The sequence below is a fragment of the Oncorhynchus mykiss genome, chromosome 13 (assembly GCF_013265735.2).
Source record: "Oncorhynchus mykiss isolate Arlee chromosome 13, USDA_OmykA_1.1, whole genome shotgun sequence".
Lineage (NCBI taxonomy): Eukaryota > Metazoa > Chordata > Actinopteri > Salmoniformes > Salmonidae > Oncorhynchus > Oncorhynchus mykiss.
Genome location: NC_048577.1, coordinates 39,110,914 through 39,123,324, shown reverse-complemented (window position 1 = coordinate 39,123,324; position 12,411 = coordinate 39,110,914). Strand labels below are relative to the sequence as shown.

The following is a 12,411-nucleotide window of genomic DNA, read 5'->3' as shown; positions in this document are numbered from 1 at the left end:
GAGATGCAAGGATCTCTGGGGGTTCCCTCTTTCTCCCCTTTCTTGCTCTCTCACTCTCTCTTGCTGCTTTCCTTGATATTCTACTACAGTATGAGTTACTTCCTAGAGGAAAAGTAACAATCTGCCAAGAACAGGTAGGCCTAAATCAGTGGAGGCTGCTGAGGGGAGGACGGCTCATAATAATGGCTAGAGGGGAGTCAATGGAATGGTATCAGACGTGGTTTCCATGTGGTTGATACCATTCCATTGACTCCATTCCTGCCTTTACTATGAACCGTCCTCCCCTCAGCAGCCTCAACTGGCTTTAATGGAGAAAAATAATCCTATTTTGTGTGCACGCTCAGCACTGTGTGCTCTATCTTCACACAGCTTCATATTTATTCAATGTACAAACGTGGTCAGATGCATTCAAGGATGTAACGCTACAAGGTGTGAAACAGATGAGGGTAAGCGCTCTGAGGACAAGGGAGGCTGCAGGCTTATTGATTGGTTGCCACGACAATTCAGAAACAAGTACTGAGCCTTATAGAGCGTCATTGAAAAATCCTCAAAAAAATCTCACGACAAACAATGCCTTTCTATAATCATATCAGTGCAAACAGAGAGCCTGTAGTTCAATAATGATATTTACTGTCTGTACTTATTGTAATGCCAGTGAATGAAACATGGGAAATTATTGCCTGCCACCGGAAGAATAGGATCAATGGAGTAGGTGGATGTATCGAACCACCATTTGGAGAGACAATTATAAAATGTGTAGGATGGTGAGCCAGACTAGAAAGGTCTTAGAAAACGCTTCATAAGAATTGGGTGAGACTGAACCTGTGACTGTTACCATGATAATAGTCATTTTATTAGACATATAGCATACCTGAAATGGGATTTAGCTAATTGAGGCTCCTCACGTCTTGCAAGGTAAATTAGTTCTACTCTTGGCATGATAATAGTTGCTGTCTTCTATTGAGATCGGATTAGCTCATTATATTTTCCAACCTTCAGAAGACATGATGTGTGATACTGACCACTTTAGAGCATTGTTGTCCCTCTACCTTTTTACCAATGAAGGTTCTCAGAACAAACACACAAAGCGTTTCTAATGTGAAGTGTGTGTCACGTGTGTTTCCTCCTATTATTAATGGGTGAACAAGAAAAGGATACATACTCCATCCTGACTTTTAGATGGGTCGTGTGCATGTTGCCAAACCTAGCATAGCAAAGAACACAATGAGCTATGATGAGACTGTTACAACTCCTTATTGCTTTTCTAAACGTCTCAGTACTGTACTTATGAATACTGATGTAGGGACTGAAATCCCATATAGGGATAAAAAGCAATTCCCATGAAAGCAATTGTTATTCCTCCAGGCGGAATTTGCTTTTAATTAGTCATACTGAGACGTTAGAGACGTTGAAAATCTACAGCATATGGGCTAAGATACCCATGAGGTGGTAAGCTATTTGTTTCATGTTAATAAGCTGAACCAATTGAGCTTTTAAAGCATGGTCTGTTAGAGCTTGAATGTTTAGAACACACAATATTTGTTCGTCTTAGTTTAAACAAATTGCTTAGGAATAGCTACTTTACACGAACGTACCTTTCATAAAAACTACATAAGGATATGTCTAGGTTTAGGGTTGAACCCAGGGTTGTGCACATGAAGCTAGGATTAGGGTTTGATATGTTACCAATAATAGCATTAAATACCGCGACAAAAAAAAAATCATTTGATTTGATAATTGATATTTACATCCACTTCTAAAATGTTAGGCAATATTTAACCAAATACATCATCTCATCCAATACACATAAACAAGTTAGAGAAGTACATAAAGTACAGACATAAGGAAGTGTCACAAAGGCGAAAACAAATAATACAGAAAGCACATTGCATTTTGACAAAATTGCTGGGTATGAAGGAGAGTTCTAAATATAAAATATATACCTTTCTGTTCTGGCCTTTTGCAGGAAAATCAGTCCTGCTGGTGGAAAATTGCATTTCTTGGAATTTCTAAATGAGAGGGAGAGTAAGAACATGAGAGGCAGGGTAGTTTAACACAGCAGTGAGGTAGTATACAAGCTTTTAAGGAGACTCGACTAGAAAAGGGGAAACTAGGAAAGTGAAGAAAGCAAACAGAGAAAAGAGACATTTGACTTCATAGAGTTTAACAGACAGATTAGATAATACAAGTGAACAGAGGCCATAAAGGATAATATAGTTAGCAGCATGGCATTTACAACAGCAACACAACTCTTAAGTGACTGAGTTCAGTAAACATCAGAGAGAATCATGCGAAAAATACAAATGTGTGCAAAGCAAAAAGATAACACCACCAGCCTAATACATTTGAACCTAAGAGAGATCCTATTCGTAGGTTGCACCTCCATCACTCGGTCGCGTCATGCCATTGTTAAGAGCATTCTCAAGCCGCACTCTTGAGATTAAACACATTCATTCTGAACGTAGGGAAATGACTGCTTCATCTAAATTACAATGACGTTGCAAATATTTAGTAGGACGCAACTATGCCATCATTATCACTTCATAAAACGTACTTTAGACAGAGGGTACTGTTGTCATTAGCTAGGAAAGTTTATTGAAAATAGCTAGCAATGCTAAACTTAGCTAGCTAAAATCCGGTGATCTCCACTCAATCTTAGCTTGCTAGCTAACGTTATTCTGCAAGTCCATCTGATGACATCTAAATGATGACAAAAGGTTTTCCTACTAATTAATTGCCTCGTTTTGAAATGTAATTGTATTTCCAAGCCATTGTAATGCACTTGATGATATCTTCCTCAGCGCTCATTGACAATGCATAGAGTAGAATGCTCAGTCGGCATCAGTTCTAAAACAAATGTTCAAACCAATATTGTGATGAAACATAGGTGCAACCCATAAATTAAATGACTAGTATTCTAATTTATAATTCTCTATTTGAACCATTCTCATGTTTGTTTTTTTAAGGATCATGCTCTCTTTACCCTCTCATCAAATTCTCAGTTGTCACCATCTCAAAAACCGAGATAATGTCACCATTGAGTTTCCCTTTGAGGTTGGAAAGCAAAGTCTTTGTGATAAGGCAATCTGCACAGTCCTTTACCATAGGCCTCATCATTCAAGGCTGTTTCTGGAAATGGCTTATAGTTGCTTCCCTCGGCTCGGCGATGGGCCGGCTGCTCATCTCACAGTCATTTTGTCGTACATTGTCCTCATTCATTTGTGACACTTCTGTGGACCCCGCCTGGAACCCAGGCACTGTGTTGGCCACATGTACCACATGCACTTTGTTCCTGCCGTTCTTACTGAGAATGCAGCTGAACACCTTCTTGAAACCTTTGCGAAAGTGCTTGGACACCAAGGCGTACACAATGGGGTTGAGGCAGGAGTTGGCGTAGGCCATGCAGTGAGAGAGGATCCTGAATGCGTATGTGGTCTGGTTGAAGGGGAAGTCTCCGTACAGATAGCATAGGATCACCACATGATAGGGCAGCCAGCATAAGCAGAAGAGCACTGTGACGATGATGATCATTTTGGTGACTTTGCGCTTAGCCCTCTTGGACTCCGACATCCCGTCCAGAGGGTCCACAGCAGTCCACAGGTACTTGATGGTTCTGGTGTAGGACAGGCTCACGATGAGCACAGGGATCACATAACCAAACACAAAGGTGCACGTGTCCAGCACCTTGCGGTTGTACTCCTCCCAACCTGGAACACAAACGTTACTGTTGGCGTAATCTATGAGGTCGTAGTAGCTCAAATACGGTCCTGCGAAGATCAATGATAGTCCCCAGATGACTACCATGGCAACCACGGCATTACAGGGCGTTCTCAACTCTCTAGAGCGAAGAGGGTAGCGAATGGCCAGATACCTAGACCAAACAGAAAGACTTAGTTACATATTGTATTAAAACATAATGCCATTAATCAATATACACTGAGTGTACAAAACATGAAGTAACACCTTTCTAATATTGAGTTTTACCCCACCCACCATTTTGCCCTCAGAACAACCTAAATTCTTCGGGACACGGACTCTACAAGGTTTCGAATGAGTTCCAAAGGGATGCTGGCCCATGTTGACTCCAATCCTCCCCACAGTTGTGCCAAGTTGACTGGATGTCCTTTAGGTGGTGGACCATTCTTGTTACTCACGGGAAACTCATGGTCATGAAAAACCCAGAAGCATTGCAGATCTTGACACAAACCAGTGGACCTGGCACCTACCGCCATATCCCATTCAAAGACACTTAAATATTTTGTCTTGCCCATTCACCTTTTGAATGGCACACTCACAATCCACGTCTCAATTGTGTCTAGGCTTAAAATCCTTCTTTACCTGCCTCCTCCCCTACATCTACACTGATTGAAGTGGATTTAACAAGTGACATCAATAAGGGATCATAGCTTCCACTTGAATTCACCTGGTCAGTCTATGTCATGGAAAGAGCAGGTGTTCCTAATGTTTTGTACACTCATTGTATGTTGTTTGCTTTATATGTGTAATTGCAAGTCAACTGGGATTTCATTACACTCCACCTTCTAAATGGAATTAATTGTTTTTACTGTTGTGTTGCTTGCACAAAGACACACAAATATTATGAGCGCTTGCTTCTGGGGGTTAATAGACAAGAGGCACATTGGTGCTGCAAATGCAACAAATGAACGGGCAAACAGTGTGTGTGTATATTGCTCATCCCAAGCTGGCAGTGAAATAATTGCTGCTGGGTATTCTAGGTCTCAGCTGAAGCCTGAGTGGATGCTCATTTTTCACATAGAGGACATCTATCAAATGAATGTTCCCCTACAAAAGGTAAACAACACCAGGGTTTCTGCTCCCTTATTTAATGTAAGAAGAAAAAAAAAGACTGGCTATTTTCACTGGGCTGAGCATAGAGAGGGCCCTGCAGAATCAACGGCATCCATTTATGCAGGAAAGAAGAATATGTCAATTTCATGTAGGGATAACACATTAGTGGTCTTTTACTGTACTCAATCACAGATTCAGCCTCGATTTCAGGTCAAGACCTACTCTTTCATTTCCACATTTTAATGGAGATAAAATGCCCTTCCCTTGATCACATGAATACTGGGTTTCAATTAACGTGACCAACAGGGTTGCCAAAAAAAGAAATGCCTGAACAGCATTCTCCCTATCTCCCTGTGAAAATGTTAAGGTTGTTTTGTAATAATGACCAATGGATGACTACAGTATAGGTTACTGCCGTGTGCTTTGCTAAATGAGTGTCCATCCTCTTCTGTAGAGAGAGCATTGGGCGCTTGAATAGAGAGGAAGTGTGCTGGACTTTAATGAGGTGAGGGAAATAGTGACCTTGGCAATAGAACTCTGTACTATAATTGGCATTGACCTTTAGAGCTGCAGCACAGGTTATGTCTCTGTGCTTTCGGTTAGAACTCAACCGAATATAAATGACAAAATATTTCACAAATGAAGTATATTCCTATCAGCTCCTCGTTATGAGCCATAAAGAAGTAGTTAACCCCTAAATGATAATTAAGATCTTCCTTATGGAATTTGTATGCATGTAGAAACATTTGTATAGAGTATTTCAATGTTTTGAATTTAAAAAAAATGTTAAATGAGACATTAGCCAACAAGAGCTACAGTGTACATACCTGTCAACCGAGACGGCGGCCAGCGTGAAGCTGCTGGCGTACATGGTGAGGTTGATGAAGAAGTGGACCACCTTGCACATGAAGGAGCCGAACACCCAGCCCTCCAGGGAGTAGATGGTGGCTTGGAAAGGCACGCAGAAGATGATGAAGAAGAAGTCGGCCACGCTGAGGTTGAGAATGAACAGGTTGGTGGTGTTGTATCCCACCTGGCCGCTGCGGAGGAGGACGGCCAGAACCAGACTGTTCCCAATGGTCCCCAGCAGGAATATGAGCGAGAACACAACGGGCACGATCACACTGGTGGGATTCAGCTGGTAGCTGTCCGATGTGTTCCAGTGCCCTGCTGTTTTGCTGAAGTCTTCCAGATCTGACATTTTGAGAATATTTTAGAAGTTCTGGAAGAGAATGGGAGAAGTACACGATGTGGTTAATGCTGTTGAATTATGACTGCAAAGGGGCTACAGGGACTTTAGGGAACACAATACTGATAATTTATGAACGTATATATTCACAAATGTTTTAAAACCAGTTAATTAAAATGTTCAAACCACGAGGATAGGGAGGAAAGTTGGTTAAATATTTCTCATAACACATCAATTTCTATTATGTCTCATGTCCTGAATCCCACATTGCACAAATTTGAGCAATTATTTCCTTTTGGATGTTTTATTTGACAAGAATGGTGGATTGTGTTCCAACTGTGAGGATAAATGAAAAAAAGACCACCATGTATTTTCATAACAGGGAGCCGATGCATGCTCAGACTACCCAAGGGCCACTCCGCTTGTGTCTTTTCTATAGCCTTCCCACCCAAAGTGACCTGGTTATCCTCTTGCATTCATCCTCATAGCATGAAGATGCACACATCCATTGGCTGCTAAGCCATACCAGCAGCAAGGTCTATTAAAAATTGAGTAGGGAGAGATGCTGATATATTCAAGTCATCATTTAAGCTTTGATTATTTGAATCAGCCATGTAGTGCTAGGGCAAAAAAAACAAAACGAGTTTGGTTTTACATACTGATGAAATCAGCATATCAGATCACATGTGATTACAGTAGGCCTTGCCAGCACAATGGCTTTGGAGTGTGCCTCAATAACGCTTCAAAGATGCCCACGTCTTAATGGAAATGGTTGAAATGACATGACACACATACACAATCACTAATATTATTAAAATGCAGATTCAGATGAAACCATGAAAGAGGATGCAGAAGTTGATTTGTTAAGTGTGAGAGTGATTACATTGTACTGTATGAAAGCTTAAGGTATGCCTATACAGTGGAGGCTTGTTTGAGTCTACATTTCTGCAGTCATTATCTCATTTGTGAACTAAACTAGAAATACACATGCATACTGTACTTCCTAACACCATGCAGATAGTAAATCAGTCTATATATGAGGATGCATGCATACTGACATCATTGGACCATTCTCACTCTATTTTTCCTGTTCAATGTTCATGTTGGACCAACGATGAGTGTTGGTAAATTGGCACTTGCTGTAAGTGCCACTCTGGACAAAAGTATGGCTCATCCTCCAAAATACAGCAGAAGCTGCTCGTGCAATCCACCATTTCACTCACTGTAATTCATATTTTTGCTAATTTTTCTCTCTGAGATATAGTATGTCACTATCGGGATATATCATGAAAGGATTAAAGCATTGATGGTGTTGTAGATTTGACAGTTATTGTGTAGGGTTCGGTTAAGCTAGTTTGCTCTACCTCCACTGAGGTCCAACACCTACTTGTTATCAGAGATTTGTTATCAGTTATACCATTAAACCACAGGAAAAATAGGTTACAATAAATCAAAATCAAAATCAAATCAATTTTATTTGTCACATACGCATGGTTAGCAGATATTAATGCGAGTGTAGCGAAATGCTTGTGCTTCTAGTTCCGACAATGCAGTAATAACCAACGAGTAATCTAACTAACAATTCCAAAACTACTACCTTATACACACAAGTGTAAAGGGATAAAGAATATGTACATAAAGATATATGAATGAGTGATGGTACAGAGCGGCATAGGCAAGATGCAGTAGATGGTATCGAGTACAGTATATACATATGAGATGAGTAATGTAGGGTATGTAAACAAAGTGGCATAGTTTAAAGTGGCTAGTGATACATGTATTACATAAAGATGCAGTAGAGTACAGTATATACGTATACAAATGAGATGAATAATGTAGGGTATGTAAACATTATATTAAGTAGCATTGTTTAAAGGGGCTAGTGATATATTTTACATCAATTCCCATCAATTCCCATTATTAAAGTGGCTGGAGTTGTGTGTTGGCAGCAGCCACTCAATGTTAGTGGTGGCTGTTTAACAGTCTGATGGCCTTGAGATAGAAGCTGTTTTTCAGTCTCTCGGTCCCAGCTTTGATGCACCTGTACTGACCTCGCCTTCTGGATGATAGCGGGGTGAACAGGCAGTGGCTCGGGTGGTGGTTGTCCTTGATGATCTTTATGGCTTTCCTGTGACATCGGGTGGTTTAGGTGTCCTGGAGGCAGGTAGTTTGCCTCCGGTGATGCGTTGTGCAGACCTCACCACCCTCTGGAGAGCCTTACGGTTGTGGGCGGAGCAGTTGCCGTACCAGGCCGACAGGATGCTCTCGATTGTGCATCTGTAGAAGTTTGTGAGTGCTTTTGGTGACAAGCCGAATTTCTTCAGCCTCCTGAGGTTGAAGAGGCGCTGCTGCGCCTTTTTCACGATGCTGTCTGTGTGGGTGGACCAAATCAGTTTTTCTGTGATGTGTACGCCAAGGAACTTAAAACTTACTACCCTCTCCACTACTGTCCCATCGATGTGGATAGGGGGGTGTTCCCTCTGCTGTTTCCTGAAGTCCACAATCATCTCCTTAGTTTTGTTGACGTTGAGTGTGAGGTTATTTTCCTGACACCACACTCCGAGGGCCCTCACCTCCTCCCTGTAGGCCGTCTCGTCGTTGTTGGTAATCAAGCCTATCACTGTTGTGTCGTCAGCAAACTTGATGATTCAGTTGGAGGCGTGCGTGGCCACGCAGTCGTGGGTGAACAGGTAGTACAGGAGAGGGCTCAGAACACACCCTTGTGGGGCCCCAGTGTTGAGGATCAGCGGGGTGGAGATGTTGTTACCTACCCTCACCACCTGGGGGCGGCCCGTCAGGAAGTCCAGTACCCAGTTGCACAGGGCGGGGTCGAGACCCAGCTTAATGACGAGTATGGAGGGTACAATGGTGTTAAATGCTGAGCTGTAGTCGATGAACAGCATTCTCACATAAGTATTCCTCTTGTCCAGATTGGTTAGGGCAGTGTGCAGTGTGGTTGAGATTGCATCGTCTGTGGACCTATTTGGGAGGTAAGCAAATTGGAGTGGGTCTAGGGTGTCAGGTAGGGTGGAGCTGATATGGCCCTTGACTAGTCTCTCAAAGCACTTCATGATGACGGAAGTGAGTGCTACGGGGCGGTAGTCGTTTAGCTCAGTTACCTTAGCTTTCTTGGGAACAGGAACAATGGTGGCCCTCTTGAAGCATGTGGGAACAGCAGACTGGGATAAGCCTTTACAGTTGTTGTTATTTTAAAGTGGGACTTGAATCCTCTGTCACAAATGGCTTGGATTGTACTTGTCTAGCATCAACTTGACAGCTCTTAGAAAACACACATTTCTCAAAGCAGAGCTGTACCGCCATATACCTCCACCTCATAGATCTCGATCAGCCTACGCCAGACCCATCGCTCCTCATAACAAAACTGGACCTGATCCAGCACAGGACTGACTGATCTCTACCGTACCATGAACATGACAAGTCAGATGTCAAGACGACAGCTGCTGTAACCAACTTTAAATTGCCATGACAGAGAGTTTTGTTTCAGCCAACTAATTGGCTGGGGATCCTATTAGGTTTGTGACATGACTGCTAAGTCGGTTGCCAAGCTAACATCTGCTGTCATGACTGGTCTGATGTGACATTATTGTTATTACAGTTTTACATATTTGTGACAGAGGATTCAAGTCCCACTTTAAAATAACGACAACTGTAAAGGCTTTGTAGCGCATTCATATTGTCTTAAAACAAACGACTTGGATTCTTGCCAAATCATTCATAAGTCCTACTATATTAAGGGTGATATGAAAGTACATCTGGTGATTTGTCAGTGTGCAGCATCCTGCCTTTCCCACCCTTTAAATTGCATGCCATTGGCTTGATCTCTGGGTTAATTTTGGGACCGTGAAAGCCTTAAAAATAATATTTTGTCATATCACTGTCAAATTATTATTACATCAGCTGAAAGTCAGGTATTTGACGTAGCCTAGCGGTTAGCACGTTGGGGCCAGTAACCGAAAGGTTGCTGGTCGGAAAACCTGAGCCGACAAGGTGAAAAATCTGTCGATGTGCCCTAATTTTCTCCAGGGGCGATGTACTACTATGCTTGACTCTTCTTACATATTTCTCATATTGGCCTTGGAGCAGTACTATAGCATACAGGAAACCCCTTTTAAAATGTCTCATTCACTGAATGCTTTCTGGCTGATAGGAATGGGAAACAGTCTCTCTCTAAACACTGTCTTTCTACCACCTATTACATCTCTTACAGACTCCATATTAAATCTAATTGGAATATCTGGGAGATGACAATGACAGTGGCAAACACTGACTCAATCTGGGAACACAAACACAAAGAAGCAAACATAGTGGAACGAGCACATCCAAACACGTCACAAACATACCTCAAATCTTCCATAATCAAATACAAAATGCATGTTGCTGTGGTGCCACAACAACATGCACAGTATCGTGCCCTTTTATTCTAAATGAGGCTTTTGGAGAACAGGATTCAATTGAATATATCCGATAATAAAAACATTGATTTTCCTAACACAACATCACATTCATAATCAGTGGGCTGCCTTTGCCCACTGTTCCTCACACATTGCCAATATGTGACCTTGAATAACAATGAAAAAGCAAACTGTCAACATACCTCTGTGGCTAATGGCCGATTACCAAAAGAGGAAGGGCGGTTATGTGAAATACACCAAATTATTTAAAATAAACTCTGAGGTATCCTCAGTGGAGTTGTATGAGACAACAAGTAAGTAGTTCTGGTATTTAAATCAATGCTCTCTAGCCTACCACTTTAGCTTTACCGCTACGGTCTATATTCCATTTCCAAGAGGCGTCTCACCACTCCTGTTGTCAAGAGTCAGAGCCCAGACTCTCCTCCTCAGCAAGCCAAACTCCCAGGGGGAAACAATCTTGACATACATGTCATTTGAGCTGGCTGACAGGAAGAGCAGCATGACAGCCATGTCATTTGAGCTGGCTGACAGGAAGAGCAGCATGACAGCCAGCCTGAGAGGCAGGCAGAGAGGACGAGCTATCGAGCTATCGAGCTAATCCCTTAGCGTGTGTGAACCAACAGTTGGAGAGGATGCAGAATTTGCCTCTCGTCTTGAGTTATAATGATGGTTTTGTGTGGAATTACAGCAGTGATGGACAATAAGAGGAGGGTAAATGACAGGATATAAAATAAACATACGATTTTCTGCTTTTCCTTGGATGGGCTATTGCAGCAGACGACCACACCGAGTTCCACTCAGCTAAAAACAAGAAGAAGCAGCTCCAGTGGACACGTGATCATCAACACTGGACAATTGAGGAGTGGAAATACGTTGCTTGGAACATGACAGCGAGTCCAGTTTACTTGAGTGGCCTGCTCAGTCCCCAGAGCTCAACTCTATAGAGCATCTTTGGGATGAGATGGAATGGGCTAGTTCAGCAGCATGAGTATACTGCTGGCCCATCTGCAGAAACTGCGTGATGCCATCGCATCAGCATGGACCAACATCCCTGTGGAGCGTTTCTGACACCTTGTAGAATTCCCCATAGAATTCAGGCTGTTCTGGAGGCAAGGGGGGTCCGACCCGGTACCAGATGGGTGTACCTAATAAACTGTCCGGTGAGTGTAGATCAGTGGAATAAATATGTTTATAATGAACAAATGTAATGAAATAAAATGAAGGTGAAGACACAGACAACATGTAACCAAACTTCTGAAGCACATTCTCATTGCAACAGTAAGAGTAGTTCATTTCCATCTAGCATCCCACATTTCAGTGGTCGGCTGTTATGCACCTCCTCACAACAGAATATGGTACATGGTAAATGCATTTGAAACCTTTAGAAGAATTGCTTTAGAAGTATTTGAAGGCGTTTGTGTATGAATGTAGACACATCATGCAAATTAGAAGTAGATGTATTTAGGGTGATTTTTACTTACCAGGATTACTGGCAAACTATATATCCGTTGTTCAAATGTCCTGTTTATGTTTGTTGTGTCCTGCTACCCTCAACAGAAAAACAATGCTGCTCATGCTAATATCTGCTCCATAGCCTGAGCTCTCTCTCTCCTCCCTCTCCTCCGTTGCACATTGATATTCTGCCTGGATATCTCTCTCTCTCTCTCCCTCTCTTCCTCTCCCTCCCTCTCTCTCTCTCTCTCTCTCACTCTCTCTCTCTCTCTCTCTCTCTCTCTCTCTCTCTCTCTCTCTCTCTCTCTCTCTCTCTCAGTTCAACCCTTCCCTTTCCCCCTCTCACAAAAGCTCCTCCTCCACATTTAATTGAATGTTCACACTTCACTGCAGAAGAGGTGCATTGTGTTTTACACACTGCCGTCCGTACTGGAGCAAGGCTTAACAACCACTGTTTATTATCAGCTGGTGGGATAAAGGAATAACCTCAAGCAATATTGTCAATCAGTCAAGCCCCTGCTGGACCCA

At 42.3% G+C, this 12,411-nt stretch overlaps 1 protein-coding gene across 1 annotated transcript; it reads right to left on the bottom strand.

Moving 5' to 3' along the window:
- Positions 1 to 269: 269 nt before the first annotated feature.
- Positions 270 to 12,113, bottom strand: LOC110486309 (galanin receptor 2b). Its single transcript, XM_021557806.2, has 3 exons — positions 11,913 to 12,113; positions 5,637 to 6,031; positions 270 to 3,871 (listed from the first exon to the last, which is right to left on the bottom strand). The coding sequence occupies exons 2-3, from the start codon at positions 6,008 to 6,010 to the stop codon at positions 3,118 to 3,120; spliced, it is 1,128 nt and encodes a 375-aa protein (XP_021413481.1). The 5' UTR covers positions 6,011 to 6,031; positions 11,913 to 12,113; the 3' UTR covers positions 270 to 3,117.
- Positions 12,114 to 12,411: the final 298 nt, after the last annotated feature.

Excerpts from the sequence above, each read along its gene's own strand:
- LOC110486309 (XM_021557806.2), bottom strand. The coding sequence starts at position 6,010 with ATGTCAGATCTGGAAGACTTCAGCAAAACAGCAGGGCACTGGAACACA. Across the intron at positions 3,872-5,636 it reads GCCGCCGTCTCGGTTGACAG|GTATCTGGCCATTCGCTACC; the intron begins GTATGTACACTG and ends TGTTTGGTCTAG.